Consider the following 15665-nt stretch of genomic DNA (forward strand, 5'->3'; position numbering starts at 1 on the left):
AGCTTGTGAACACATGCTTCCTGATTACACACCGAGCACTGAGGAAAACACATGCATTCATCCAATATTGCCAACCCCAAAACGAGGTGATTTGGTAATTGGTTTGGTAAAATCCATTTTAATATATATATATACATATATATATATATTTACACATTAACTTAAATTTGTGTAACATCCAAGTAGTGGTCTTCAGTCTCTAGTTTGTGGTTCTTGCCCATGACAGCTGAGATTCACTGGTCCTTTTGGGGGCAGCTGTTCTTACAGAAATACTCATGAATAAATGTTCTCTGTGTCCTCAGTAGAGACACTCCTACCAATGTCACACTGCTTTTGGTTCCTTCCAGCAACTCACAGCAGCCTGCAGCTTTCAAAGTAACAGTTCTGCCTTAACAAACATGTTAAAGATACAAATACTGATATGCACAAAAAGCCAGTTTCTTTGAAGAAAAACATATGTACAGGATTGCAGCATAATGAACGGGACATTTGCAATAACTTAGTATTAGCCAGTTTGAATACAGCTGGGCTCAGTTGAAGCTGGCCAGTTCACAGGTTGAGTGGAGGAAGAGGAGACAACCACGTCCAGGGTAGCAAATTTAACCTTCACCATACCGTCTGCGGTTCTGCTTCCACGTAGTCGAGTCACGCCTTGTTCCAACCTGTTGTCGGTCTTGTTCTTCCTTCTCATAAAAAAAATTGTTCTTGGAAAGGTTGTGTTTTTAAAGCTACCGGTGAAACAAAACAGTGTAGGAGGGGTGAGTGCGCTGTGTGCTTGTGGTCGTGGCCGTCCAGGGAGGAAGCGCTACAAGAAAGGATTGGTGGAAGAGCCTCCGGCAGGGTACTGGGCCGACGGCGCTGCGGCCTGATTGGACGGCAGAGAGACAAAACATGAGGAAATACTGAAGTATCCGAGGGAAATAGTCACTACAAACCAATTACAACCAATCAGGTCTCCTCACCAGGAAGGGGTTGCTAGACACCCCGGGTGCTGCCATAACCTGCCCGAAAGGTGTCACCATGGGCTTGGCCTGGCCGTAGCCTGAGAACCCTCCACCTGGACGAACACAGGGAAACAAACGCTGGTGAGAGGGAGCTGACAGACCTTCAGATAAAACACGTATCCAGACACACACCAGACCTGGGCCATGTAAAGGATTTGACGAAGCGGCGATTCTTCTAAAAAGGACTATTCCTTAACATAGCCGACAGTGCAGGCAGACACACAGATGACGAGTACTTTGAAATGTGTCGGAAGGAATGTCCATGTGCCGTTTGGCCCATGCATGGCACACACACCGTTGGGCTGCTGGGGGTAGGCCTGGGCCTGGGGGAAGGGGCCTTGGCCAGGGTACGGAGGCTGGAAGTTCCCACTGAAGCTGGTGGGCAGGTTGAAGGCAGCAGCGTTCCCCAGTCCTGAGGGCATGCTCAGGGAGCCAGAGCCAAACGTGGCTGCAACACGGCAGCAGATGAGCAGGTTACAACATGCACACGACCCAACATCACACACCACACCACTGGAAGAGCTCGCGATACAGTAAAAAGCAGTACCACGGCAGGCCACAGGAGGGCAGCGAGGAGCAGTGAGCTGGAGGGAGAGGAGGAGTCATACCCAGGTGAACTGGGGGATGACCCCGTCCAGCCGCAGGAACCAGACACATCAGCCCCTCCTCCTTACACCCTCACAAACCTCCTCACCCCGCTCCAGTCTTCCACACAGCCCGCCATTTCTCACATTCACTCCAAACGACCACACAAGACTTAGGCGTGTATCGGAACGTGGATCAATGTTCATTGACCCACCTGCTGCCGCCACTGCCGCCGCCCGCCCATTGCTCTGGAAGGGGTTGGTGTGGGCCGCTCCCGGGACGACGGCAGCGGCAACAAAGGGGTTGGTGGAAGGACCTGGCAGGGACGGAGGGAGGTGGTCAGACTGGGGTCATGAACAGAGGACCATGAAGTCCACCCTCACTGTGCTGGAACCGGGCTGCTGGCTGAGGACACACGGAGGACCACACTCACCTCCGAAACCCTGGGGCATGCTGGGAAGGCAGCCCTGTTGGGCCTGGCTGCCGGAGGCTGCTGGCACGCTGGGATACATCCCCCTGAGAGAAGCCATGACACAACGAGGAGGAGAACCAATCAGAGCTACTCAAACTGAATATTGACTCCATCATTAAGACACTTGAACTTTACTCACTTACTGGTCGACCAATTAACACCCAATTTACTTCTTGGTAGACAATTACTTCTTTATATACATTTTATGGCATAACTATCTATACCCATCTAGAGAATAGGGGCAAAGGGGTGTACAAATCGTACTAAAAAAAGTCGTCTTTTCTAAATGGATTGATATCAATAGGAAGACGGAGGTATAGAACGACGCAGGACAGTGTTGTCTCACCCTTGGGAGCTGGTGTTGTAAACGCTGGTTGGGGGGGCGGGCGGGCTGAAGACGGTGTCCAGCTCTGCCAGGGCAGCGTAGCGGTCTCCTCCCAGGCCCGCAGGCTGGCTCTGAGGGTGGCTCAGTCCTGCCTGGCCGGGCCCCAGGCTCCCCCTGCTGGGCAGGCTGTTCCCTGGGGAAAGACCACACACCGGCTGGGATCTTCACTCACGGCTGGAGGGGAGGGGACATCCAGCACGCGACACTCACACCTGATCCTTGGGCCTCGATAGACACAAACCCAGCCAGTCATGCAAGTATGCCGCTGCTGGTTTATGACAGCTAATGTAACACAAGTCCACAGTTCCCCAGGGGAGGGACACACACACAGTAAACGCTGAGTCGCAGCTTGGAGCTCCAGGATTTTCTGCTCGTCAAAAGTAGTGCAGCAATGGCAGACAACCGCGCAAGCATCTAGCACATGGTGTCCTATCGCAGCCTTGAAAGATGACTCTCCCCGTCATGGATGAATACACACTGCGCTGCGCTAATCCCCCCAGAGAAGACAGCACTTGGATCCGAGCGTCCACACGTGCGCTCTCTCACACCCGAGCTGCACAGCAACTTATCTGGAATCCTACACAACACGGCCTGGCAGCAGAGTTTCCTTGCTCCGTTTTGGCAGAGCTATCCAGGTGGACCAGAGCTGCATATTGATCAGCTACGCCGCTAGTGCTCTGTAGCGCCTCTGTGGGGAGCCAGCGAAGCAGCCAGAGTCAGCGCTCCAGGATTTGGGGAAGTGGTCAAAATGGTGGCCAAATTGTGGCCGGTGTGCTACCTGCATGAGAGAGAGATGACAGAGCATGTCTCGAGGGGGCCTGCGAAGCGCGCGCGGGTCTGCCTGTCACTTCAGAGGACATGAAGGGGGGGAAGCTGGGGCCTGGCACACACAGCTGCTGTACGGCAGGGTCGTCCCCTTCTCAAGAGGTCCCATCCTGGGCACATCAACTGACTGGAACTGGTATGTAGCAGAGCACTCTTACACTGGGACTTCAAACCTTTGTCCACTAGAGTTGCAGGTGGTCGCACTAGGATGGATAACCTTGACCAAAAGAGCAACTTGTTTTTTATTGGAGCAGCAGACACGGAACCGCATACATTCATCTACAGGCCGAATGGAAGGACTGGGACGGACTCAAACTAGGGCAGACGCGCGCGAGGAGGAGGCACAAGGGGAGTAGGAGGAGAGCGGTTCAAACAGGAGCCTGAGAGGGAAACTTACTGTGAGGGCCCCAGTATGGCAGAGAGGTGCCAAACTGCCCCACACTGCGGCTGGAGGACAGTGAGGTGAACGCTGGCCGCCGAAACAGGACGAGAGCAATGAATGCAAGACAGGGCGGAAAAACAGAAAGACACGTAAAACGAAACAAAGGCACGACTGTCGTCCAAAGCAAACAGACGGAAATAGACAAACAAGATAACAGCAAGAAAATGGAGAGAGAGAGAGAGAGAGAGAAGTAGAAGCCAGGCAGATTGGATGAGAGCAGGGATTATTGAAGCAGTGAGTTGGGTGTCGTCATATTAAAATCAAGAAGGTCATGATGACATTGCACTCTTCAACAACCTCCAGCAGAGGGGCTAAAATAAAGAGATGAGCTTGATTGTGGCTGGGGCCTAGGGAGTCTAGTCTCTGCTTGTTAAGTAGTGTGTCTGTGTGTGTGCGTGTGTGTGTGTGTGTGTGTGCGTGCAGCAAAGAACTGCAGTGCAGTTGAGTGCTACTGTAAGATGAAGCATATTGTGGGGCCATGATGGTGTGGGGGGGAGCAGGAGTCACAAACAGGAGAGAACAGACCGAAACAACTCAGAAATAATAACATAGATAATACACAATGGACGACAACAAGGCATGAAACGTGGGTGAGGATGCGTGGTGGTGGTTTTACCTGTTTGCGAGGGCTGGAACGGGGCTGGAGGTGCGGGGGGAAAGCACCGGATGGACCGGCGCTTCTGAACACATCAAAGTTTGCAAAGTCTGCGTTTGCAAAGTCTGCGTTTGCAAAGTCTGCGTTTGCAAAGTCTGCATTTGCAGCTGTGCTGTGACTGGCTGGAGATCAGGGAGGAGGGTCAGACCACACAATGAATGACGAGATGACGACGACACAGGAACGACACTGGGATGGCAAACTCAAAGGAACACACCCAGATGTGGAGTGAACCAAGCAGAATGATGACTCAGCAGGAGGACATGGTGGGAGGACCTCCAGGTTCAGCAGACAGAGCTGCCTGTCTGGACAACCTTCTACCCTGCTGTGTGTGTGTGTAGGGGGGGGGGTGTGGGGTGTGTGTGTGGGGGTGTGGGGGTGTGTGTGTGGGGGGGGGGGGGTGTGTGGGGGTGTGGGTGTGTGTGTGTGTGTGGGGGGGGGGGGGTGTGGGGGTGTGTGGGGGTGTGTGTGTGTGTGTGTGTGGGGGTGTGGGTGTGTGTGTGTGTGGGGGGGGGGGTGTATGTGTGTGTGTGTCAGTACAGGCATAAGTGAGGCATTTATGTGAATAAGCCCTCGGTGTGTCGCCTTGTCCTATTGCCTCCAAATCCTTCAAGGCTCTTAAAGGACATATCCCCACAGGAAGCAAACAGCTTTGCGTTAGTGGCATTAGTTACCCCCCCCCCCCCCCCCCCCCGCCCTCCCACACACACACTGGGAGCCCCGAGGGCCTTCTCTAATGAGGATGTCAGTTCCGGAACCCTCTGATCACATACCTGGGTGGCTGTTGAAATGTGCAAAGTTGGCAAAGTTGGCTGGGCCTGGAGCTTTGGAGGGAGGGGCGGCGAAGATGTCTCCACCCAGGTCGCTCAGGAGGTCAAACTTCTTGTCCTGGAACTGCTGGTGGGCCTGGCTGCGGCTCACCACTGGAGACTGACAGACACCAGGGTTACCTCACAGCACACACACACACACACACCTCAACAGCAGACAGCAGGGTGCGTGTGTGTGTCTTGACTAGTTCTGTTTGTACTGAGGTTCAAGGTGTAAGTGTGTGTGTGTGTGTATCACCTGACTCGGTGTGTGCTTGCTAAGATGCAGGGTAGGGACGCCCTCGCCCAACAAGGTCTTGAGGGGCCGGACTTCAGGAGTGCTGCTGGTGCTGCTGTTGGACGAGCCTGAGATGGAGGCATGGACCGAGGCCACCACCTTGGCCTGGTCTGGAGGAACGTACCTGACAACCACAACCGACATCAGGAAAACACTTGCACTCGACAGAGGCTTGCTTTTGGGGCAGCCAGTAGGCGGTGGCAACGCAAATGGCATGCAATAACACAGTGGTATCAATGCAAATTGCTTGGCTCAGGGGCTTCCTGCATGAGCTGCTTTTAGGGCAGGGGAAGTCAGGGGAAAATACAGAAGTCTGAAGAGGTCTGTCCTTAAACCACTGACCAGCTAACAATAATTAAAGATAATGATTACTTTAGTACTTTTATACTGTTTGAAATGTTATGTATATAATAAACAACGTTTGATCTATACGTTGCTATATTAGGTTCATGAGCAAATAACCCATGGCTATGTCCAGTAGAGAAATATGTTTATTAATTATGTTTCTTGTATCATTGATAACAGCATAACGAGAGTTTTTCTTATGAATGCATAGTCATAAGTTAGTTCTTTGTAAGGTGTGACTAGGAAAGGCCTGTGTCACTAATGTAAGCCAGAGGTCACAATATTGCCAAAGTGTATAATGCCATGCAACTTTGAATGAGGAAATAGAAGGAGCGACAATGCCATTTCTAGGAGCCCTATCTAAGGACCCCAACAAGAGCTATCTAGCATACAGTGTCCTTTTTCTGTGCCTGCGAAGGCTATGCTAATCCTCAATTATCCTCCCATATTGTAATACCATATACTCCCTTGATTTCCTGTATTCATTGTCCAGTCTTCTGTGATACTCAACTTGAGTGTATCAGACACCTCCACCTTCGTGTAATAAATATTATAAGATTTTGTCTTGAACTTGTATTAACTATACCCTTCATTGACTTGGTACTTTCAGAGCAATTGGGTATTATCTACTACGTCTTCAAGTCCTACCATCTCTTCTTCTCGTATTTCTCTTGAAGGAACTCTTTAACCTTCTGAGGTTCTCTGAAGTCAGGAATCGAGGAGGTTCTGTCGTCGTACAGGCCGAGCCAGATCTGTTTGCAGACCTACGAGGAAGGGGCATGAGGTCAATCACATGAGCAAAAGGCAAACAGGAGACTTTAACACCTGGAGGTTAAGAGAAAATTCCAGGGTTTCCTGGAATAAAATGGAGGCCTTCGGCTAAGTTATACAAATCCCAAACATTGACACTTGACTGCTTCTCAACAAACGTTAGAAGACCCGAGGCCTTAATAACCAACAGGCACAACGCACGGACGCAGGCATGCTTGAAAAGAAACTACCGTGTCATTCTTTAGACATGTCTGTTGAAATAGAGTTAGACCAACACGGCAACAGATCCAATAGCAGGCTGCAACAGCACTGTGGAGAAACAGGCAGGTGAACAGACTTGAGGAGGTTAATGATGATGCATGAATCCACCAAGGTTGTTGCGTCGATGCTCCTGCTCCTGAGGATGCTTTAATGCTGAGTCACGTGCCATACAGAACATCTGACACCTTTACTTTTCAATGAAGGCGCGTTGAAAACAAAGGCCATGTTGTACTTGTACCACCCATGTTATTTAGCAGTGCCATATTACTCCAATTCAAATCCCAACTAGGCAAATCAAGACTGAGTTTGCCAGAGACAAATACGTCTGAATATACAAATGGGGGGTGTCAGAACAGCCATGAAAGGGCTACTGTGGGTTTGAGGCACACCATGGCATTCTCAGGACTCGCACACAAATCCTCTAAAAGAAGACTCTAAAGGATTACACTAATATCCCAACAATGCCACCCAAAAGAAAAACACTGTGTCCAGGATAACATGATGTGCTTCCTCTCTGTGGGTCGCCATGCCTACCTCATTGCCATTTTTCTGTAGTAACTCAATTTCCTGTTGCGTGAAGGTTGTCATGGAGATAGACTTCACTCTGTGAGGTGGGTTAAGCCCTCGCCTGTGGGTAGGAGGAGAGGGGGGTGGCAGAGAGGTCAGATTAGTTCAGAAAACATCCAAAATACTTATCCTACTGCATCCAGGTACATCTGGGACCAAAACTGCAAAAGGAGACACCAGGGCTACTAAGAAAGTTCAATAACTGAAACTGTGAGACAAAAATGACCTACTCTTATATCAGTCAGGTGTATGCATCCTTTCATATGACCTCTTGAGATGCATTAGCGATGTGAGAGATAGGCATCAGGAGAATCGCTTCCTGACTCAATTTCCCAGCTTCCTGTGCAGCCCTGGTCTACCCCGGTGGGCCGGCAGAGAGCTTTACCAACAGGCAGCTCTCCTGCTTCTACACACCCAAACCCCGCCACCAAGTCAATATCCAAGCATTCCTAAAACACACACCTGGTCCAACGACAAAAATCTCCTAGGTGATAAGAATGGTAGTCATAGATGCAGTGTAAGGCTATGCCAGCTGCTAAATTATTCACTGCTCTTGCTGTGCAATTTAGCCCATAGGCCTAGCTCCACTGAATGGCTTTTCTCCATCTGAACAGTTACCCAATCAACCGAGGCCACAGCGTCTCCTGTTGCTAGAGAGTTAACATGACCTACTGCTGATAGCTAAGGAGCATCTGCCAAACCAGCCCTTGCCCTGGTAGTGCAAATTAGACTTGAGTCTAAATAGAGTAGCTTGGTATGACAAAATTCAAGAGACTGAATTTTCCATTATTCTGGTGACTAGTTAGCTCCCAGGAGGCCAGGCAAGTCTTTGTTCTTCTGGTGACTGTGGGAGGGTATGTGTGTGCTGGGAGCTTGGGGCAGGTGAATGATCATTTTCCTAGAATGAAACTAGGTCAGATAGAGGGAAAGACTTCCAAGGCCCTCCAGGCATGCCCATGATGCCATCTCTTCCTTTGCAAAACATTTTGAAACAATTTCTTTAAAAAGGGAATCCAATAAAAGACTTGGTAAGTAACACTTGGTTTGCAATATATGGTACAAGACATTCAGCTAATTAGAGAGGCCTAGATAAAGTAGGCCTATTGCTGTTGTACTTGCAAGTTATACCTAAAATAGACACGTCATCGTTTTAACTATTGTAAAAAGATGCAAAGAACTGTCTGTGCATGTGGTGTAGGAATAACAGTTTATAAATGTGATGGAAGCATGCAGTGAGTGCATGCAATCAAAAATGATCTCTTAAACTCGACTGGCACCTGAAGTGGCTGTTTTCCTAATAAGAAGAGCTGTCAAAGAGAGCACTAAACCTCCTAAGAGAATGTTAGAAATATCAGTTAAAGACTGTGCCCCTCCTATGCCTTCCTGACTTATAGGTGCATACAACACTTGAGGTCTGCTACCTGCCCTAAGTAGATAAAAGGCTGAACAATAGACCTGCATTCGAAAGCATGAAGGAAGGAATGAAGGAAGGAAAGGCAAGACATTGCAGTGACTTGGAACACAGTCAAAGTGGTTTGGTTTCGGATAACAGGTTCAGAATGACCTTTGACCTGGAGGTCGTTAGAGGTAGGGATAAATTGCCTGGTCGTGACCAGGTGGTCTTGCTCCCTGTGGAGACAGGAGCGAGAAATTCAACTCCTCACATTTTTCAGCCTCTGGTTTCTCTCTAGAGATCTGTCATATATGCATCAGGAGTGCTAAAATCATATGCAAATGTATAATCTACATGGAGACAGAAAATACTCAAGAGAAACCACAGCACAAGCGTTTCAGAGCATGCAGCGCTGTTTGCACCGTGCCTGCTGCTGCAGGCTGCACCATACAATACTACTTCCTCTGCTGTTCTGGAACAACGTGAGAAAGTGAGCTGACCCCTACCACTTCCCGTTGCACATATCACATGCTGTTGATGCAATGTGGTGGAGCCTTGCCACTTCCTGACACTGCAATCACATCAGGCGTCCTGTCCACATGAAGATCCTCCCTCCATCAATCTTTCCCCACCACACAGCAACACAACATAGTCTGCTGTCAACTACACAGCCTCATTTTTTTTTTTTTTAGATTTACATGTCTTAGTTACCCTAGTAACCAAAACATTCCAATTTAGAAAGAGACATAGCACAAGCCAGGAAGCCATAAACAAACTATTCTTGCATTCTCACTGAGTAATGATTGATTGGCCAGCTGTCAAAATACAGTTTCAGTCAATTACTTATACTAGCAAGGTAGCTCAGACATTAATGTTGAATCTGTTTTGTGGTTAATTGGTCAGACTGTCAAATTATGAACAGTGCCAAACACTAGTCAAAAAACAGCCTGTTAGCAAGACATGTTCAATCATTATCAGTTGATAAGTAGCTAGCTGCATGTTTTCTTGATTAATGTGGGCATATTGGTACATGAGCTACTTGCCATATGGTAGACTGTATTATTTATCATGCTAGCAACAGTTGAGCTAGTCTAGGAGGTAAACATTTGATTTCCATGACATAACAAAAGCTAACTTACATTTCAAAAGGTTGCAGTGAACACTAGATAGCAGTCTTGAGAAAGATGGTACACATGTTAGAAACCTTTTCTTAATAGGTCTGTTTTTGCTGTTAATAAAGTGTTACAGACATAACATACAAGTGCTATCTCATGGATCATCATTTTTTCTGGGAATACGGCCACCTGTTTGGGCTGTTCCTTTTAGTGGAAACACAAAAAGCTGAGACTAAACAAGTGCTAGTGGAAATGTGCAATCAGCATGGCCACAGACCAGCTCCACAACCTATTCCAGGTTATAACAATAAAGTCAGCTATTCTGCTTTCTCTTGGCTTGAAAGACACATGCCTCATATTGAACATGAGGGTGAGACTTTTTAGTAGGGGTGGGGGAAAAATTTGATTGACATTTGAATCGGGATTCAGTCTTCTAGCAATTCACATTGATTCACAAATGTAAAGAATTGTGAATCGATTTTTAAATGTTTTGTGACCCCAAGAATCGAAAGGTACCAAAAGATTCCCACGCCTACTATCTAGAGGAGCCTCTATATCTGACTTTATGAAATAACTCAATTATCTCACATGACAGTTTAGACCACTGGGAAATTCACAGTGAAATCCCAGCAGAACAATTGTGACAGTGGAGATATAGGGAGGCTGAACCATTTGAAAAACACAACTTTCGCACACACAGTCTACTACACAGATAATGTTTTACACAAACATGAAGTTGTACTTCACACCCAAAATGATAAACAGATGGATATGTACAACTATAAAGAAACAAAAAGTAGGATTCCGAATGACCACCCTAATAAGGTGACCTAATGAGGTGACCTGAGTCTAACTTGAGACATGACCTCAATCAGAAATGACAACTGTTTCACTTTCTACTTGTACAAGAACTGTCTAGCCATATGTCTATTTAGTTGTTGTTGAAGCAAATATCCATTGTCTACTAAGGGAGGGACTACAATTCCAGTACTATCAGGTGTCTTTGCATAGTTTTTAAGGTGATACGGGCAAACAGCAGACCTGGTCAAACAAAGGTGAAATAGCCTGTAAGGGAAAGACATCCTTCTGTTGAGATGGAGCTTAAGGTCTAGTTTTAAATAGCCTTGTGAGTATGGGAAAAAGTGACAGGGCTGCACACCTGTAAATAGAGCTACAGAAAACTTGTTTTTTTGTTAAATAAAATACATTTGCTTAGGGCCTGATTAACTTTTCATTGGCTGAAATGTAACTTTATATATTCTTGGGAAATGGTTGCATATTGTGTTTATATTGTGATCAGTAGAGAGTTGGACACTATGGAAACAATCCCAACACTAAGACATGTAGATGATGAACTGGGCCAGACTTACAATATAGTTAAGTGTAACAATGCAATACAGAGTTAGAACAAATACCTGACAATATTTCATAATTTAGTATGTTGAATTTAGCCTACTGTTAAAGGTATGGCAAATCTGAGGGGAGAGCTGTGAGTTTCCATCTCATTTACATGGCACTATTCCTTGTACCATCATATTTCGGGACCTTAACTGGTGTTAACTGTCCATAGATGTCTTCTGCTGTTTTACTAAATTTAAACCACATTCTTTTTAGTAATCTGAACCCAGCAACTTGCAGATGCTTGATGGTTACAGTTTAATAAATCTGTAACACCAACCGTTAAAGCTAGCTTGCTGATTATTAATGGGAATGTGGGGCATGGCTAGCAGCAAAGGCGACATTATTCATTCTAGTTTGTTGGGGGACGTATTCAATAACTTACCTTTGCGCTTACTACCTGATATCATCTACCTAGCTAGTACTATTAACTTAACGCTATTTTGAAATGCATTCAGCAGCGTGTGTCACTTAAATGAGCAAGTAAGATAGCTACAGTAATGGGCTGACAGTGCAGTGGTTGGCTAGAACTGAAGTCGAGATAAAAGCCGGGGTGAGCTAGCTAGAGCTAGCAGCTCACTGGCTGTCTTAAAGATGTAGCAGGATGGCTAGTCGGTAAAGCTGCGCTAGATCTGATGATACCCCCCTACTGTACTCCCAACCCCCACCCACATACACCCAGACCCATCCCGTTCTGCAGAGCAACACAATGTCAGCCCTAGTCTGACTAACTAGCAGTAGCTTGCTGTCGTTCGTTAGCTTGGAGCTAGCTGCCGCACATACTAGTCCGCTACAGTACCCTAACATAATAGTGACTGCCATTCGAAATGGGGGCACATCAGGGTAGCTAACGAGCTTGTGCTAACTACTGAGGCCTAATTGTAAAAGCTAGATAGCTAACGTTAAAGGTCACTCAATCATACTCGTACTCACAAAATGCCAGAGCAGGAGGTGCAAACGAAAGATCCTACTGTCATGTTGGCATAGGTAGGGCCGCGCTGATCACAGTCAAAGCACTTTCTGTTAGGGGACAAACTCGTCATTTCTCTCAGCATCTTCAGGTGTTTCTCCTCCTGCTTTCTTTTGGCACTCGCTGCCATGGTTGGTACTAGGTAGATGGGATGAAGACGACTGAAAACAAAACGGGGGAAATAACGTGCTGCTAAAAAAACTCGTTACTGGGTAATCACCAGACTAGAATCGGAGAGTAGCTGGTAGTTAATGACAGAAGGGTCTGCCTCGAGTCTCCCCACGGCACGAACAAGGAGTTGACGCGCGCTGTAGTGGAGGATCACGCACCGCCCGCTCGTCCTCGTTTACATCATTGGAAATCTAGCGGCCCCCAGCTGTTCAATACTCTCACTACATCCCACGTTAATTTGTATTTAACATTGACTGTTTGGATGGGCAACCAAAACGTTTTTTAACCGACAATCACGTTAGATGAACGTTGCAGCAATTTTATTTTTTCATTAACTCAAAACTGAAAACATGAGTAAGGAGCCCTAATTACCCATAAACATTACCTTCTTGAATGATAAGTGGTAATAACCAAGACTGTTAGAAAAACATTACTTACAACTGAATGCTCTGGATTACATATTTATTATGGATATTTTACTCATAAATTATATTACACTGAAAACAGCCAAATAGACAATACTGTAATTCAAATGCTTGGAATGCATTTGCAAAGGCATTCATTATGCATTGAGCCCAAGTATAGTCAGTTTTCTGAGGACTTTGTGATATCATTAAGCTACAATACATTGAGTGCCTTTAGCTGCTGCTTATGGACTTGACAGCTGAAGCCTGAGATGGCTCGGGTGCAGAGAAGTCCCAGGGCCTCCGGTTCTCTGTGTAGCCGTACAGCTTCCGCAGGGCTACCCGGGCAGCCTCCTCCTCCGCACCAAAAACAGTCTCACCAGGAGCCTCCGCCAGGAGCTTCTTATCACTGCGGATGAACACAATTATATTAAATCCCTCACACTGCTCTCCTACACACTGCATGGGGCATTGTGGTGTTGTGCAGTTGCCATGTGTCATACCTGTACAATCCTACAAAGTACAGTGGGAGAACGGTACTGGCACCAGCCGACCTGGTGAGACGTGGCTCTGGGAGGGGAACGCTTCTCTTTGACAGCTCCTCAACCAACAGCCCCATAGGGTTTACTACGGACCACACCTCAAACAGGTCTTTCCCTACTAGCTGGGTGATCAGAAAGTCCTGAAAATTGAATGGATACAGCCACAACATAAATACAAATGTTATGGACAGCAATGCATGTCCTTTTATATTGATATTGTTTGGTTCTTACCCTGAGGAAAAGCCCAGCTCGCTCTGCCCCACTACTCTCCTGGAGTGCTCCAATCACAGCCATGAATGTTCTGTGCAGAACTTCATCCGGGACAGGAAACTTGGCACTCATGGCCAGGTCTTCAATAGCCAGGTTTCTTGCTACATGGCACACAACTGCATGGCTGGTTAAATGCCCCACCAAGGCAGACACGCCCTCTGTAGGCAGACAAGGAAAGCTTGCCCTGCACCACTCTTCCAAGAAGTCCATGGTGAATTTCAAACCGTTGGTGTTTAACTGATTGTTATCGTTAAGGACAAGTGCAGTTGTCTCTGTGTCCATGCCTAATAAGTGTCTTCTCTCTTGCTCAGACTCAAGGTAACATGGGTTAATGAAAGCTGTCTTCAGGAGCTGAGGGGGAATGTTCTCATGGAGGCGGCTGTTGAAGGCCTGGACCTCTGCATGGTAGTCCCAATTAGGCTGCTGAGAGCTAAACAACAGAACACAATTTTTAATGAGCAGTCACTCACCAGCACTGTTAACAGACATGGGCATATTTCATCATACCTACCATCATGGTATTTAAGTCATTATCCAAATATAAATGCAATCTGCCTAGATGACACAGAAAATCTGACATGTTCTTTCACACAACTCTGTCATCCTACACACACACAGAATCCGGTTACCTCTCACACAAAGTCTTTGGTATCTTGTTAAGAGATATGTTAATAATTGAGGGGGTTTTGTATTAGGCTTTAAAAATGCGATATGCCAATACATTTTTAACCTTGCATTTTTATGTTCCTAAAGCATTATTAATTTTAATCGAGAAAATTCCGCACCAAACGACTGAACGATTGAAATAATGTTGCCAAATGATACATTGCCACTCACCAATGTTTAATGAGCGGTATTAAACAATTGTAAAAAAGCTTTGTAAAAAAGTCCTGAGGACTGTTCTGCAGTGCGAAAGGGCAGCTAGCAATAGCATAAAAATTGTTTGCTTTTCACATTGATATAACTTGATTAAGCTAACATCTATAATACAGCTTGATACAAATTCTCAGCATAATTCTCATCCACCATGCGTTTTCCGTTCACACTGCACGGGTTTAAATGCCTAGATCTATGGCTATAGCTACAGACAAGGACGAGTCTTGACAGCTACAGTAGCTAACACTAGCTGTAGCTAGCTGACTTTGGCTTTTACCGTGGTTTAGGCAGTGGAGGACCATCAAGTTTTAATTTCCTTTCCATTAACAAGGTGTACGCTTTCATCCATCGTTTCTTTTCTCTGGTCTGAGTGAATAATATATTTCTACAAACATTTCGGTAGTGAATACCAAATGTTAAAACACCACAATTTATAAGGTATCTTGTTGCCATGTTGGTTTGAGGAGGGTGAAAGAAAGCCAACCTCAATGAGAAATCTAATTTCCGGTAGATGTTTCCATGTTTTTCAAAATAAAGGTCACTTGACAAAATTGACTTATGTCGTCAACTTGGGGACGGGAGGTGTTTTATAACTTGCGATCTACATTCAATTCGTAAATAGGAAAGCTTCCTATTTACCTACACTATATGAACCAATGTATTTGTTTGCACCTACACATTACACCTAAAGGAGCTTTTATGACATGATGTGCATTTAGAAAGTCATCGACATCCCATTCTAAATGCACATGCAATAATATGGAGTCTCCATGTGGCTATAAACTGCAAGGGGTCTGACGGAGACCTGCCCCACACCGCACTACCTGTTCATGTTCGACAGTCGACATTCGTCTTACATTCGGAAGACGCTACTTTGCATCATCACGTTAGGGACCGGGTGAAAACTACCCATACAATTTTGAAAAATGATGACCGTATATTTTTATGAATATAAAACCTCAAACGGACACCAGAGTAACAATGTCTGGTATACTTCCACAGCCTTTAATTACGGTTCAAATGATAGAAAATCCCTAATCTATGAAAATAGTTTAATCATTGCAAATCTTTATAACGTTTTTAAACTTGTGTCTCAAAAAGAAATCT

At 46.2% G+C, this 15665-nt stretch overlaps 2 protein-coding genes across 2 annotated transcripts; both read right to left on the reverse strand.

The window, feature by feature from the left end:
* Positions 1 to 98: 98 nt before the first annotated feature.
* LOC146257143 (arf-GAP domain and FG repeat-containing protein 1-like) lies at positions 99 to 12634 on the reverse strand. Its single transcript, XM_084674619.1, is given in 16 exon segments — positions 99 to 865; positions 963 to 1057; positions 1300 to 1452; positions 1804 to 1905; positions 2023 to 2105; positions 2408 to 2579; positions 3033 to 3134; positions 3137 to 3224; positions 3652 to 3740; positions 4330 to 4365; positions 4368 to 4448; positions 5142 to 5298; positions 5437 to 5599; positions 6469 to 6584; positions 7387 to 7480; positions 12259 to 12634. Coding segments are annotated over 16 exon segments (1758 nt in total). The 5' UTR covers positions 12426 to 12634; the 3' UTR covers positions 99 to 805.
* A 277-nt stretch (positions 12635 to 12911) lies between these two features.
* mrpl44 (mitochondrial ribosomal protein L44) lies at positions 12912 to 15047 on the reverse strand. Its single transcript, XM_084674513.1, has 4 exons — positions 14836 to 15047; positions 13644 to 14112; positions 13374 to 13552; positions 12912 to 13279 (listed from the first exon to the last, which is right to left on the reverse strand). Exons 1-4 carry the CDS (start codon positions 15009 to 15011, stop codon positions 13105 to 13107), a joined length of 999 nt encoding a protein of 332 aa, XP_084530639.1. The 5' UTR covers positions 15012 to 15047; the 3' UTR covers positions 12912 to 13104.
* Between the last annotated feature and the right edge of the window lie 618 nt (positions 15048 to 15665).

The sequence above is a fragment of the Hypomesus nipponensis genome, chromosome 15 (genome assembly GCF_054491055.1).
Source record: "Hypomesus nipponensis isolate SF chromosome 15, ASM5449105v1, whole genome shotgun sequence".
Taxonomy (NCBI): domain Eukaryota; kingdom Metazoa; phylum Chordata; class Actinopteri; order Osmeriformes; family Osmeridae; genus Hypomesus; species Hypomesus nipponensis.

Bases quoted from the DNA above. Each gene is read 5' to 3' on its own strand.
- mrpl44 (XM_084674513.1), bottom strand. From the start codon at position 15,011: ATGGCAACAAGATACCTTATAAATTGTGGTGTTTTAACATTTGGTATT. The intron at 13,553-13,643 runs GTAAGAACCAAA...TTCAATTTTCAG, and splicing joins GAGCTGGGCTTTTCCTCAGG to GACTTTCTGATCACCCAGCT. The intron at 13,280-13,373 runs GTATGACACATG...GTTCATCCGCAG, and splicing joins TACTTTGTAGGATTGTACAG to TGATAAGAAGCTCCTGGCGG.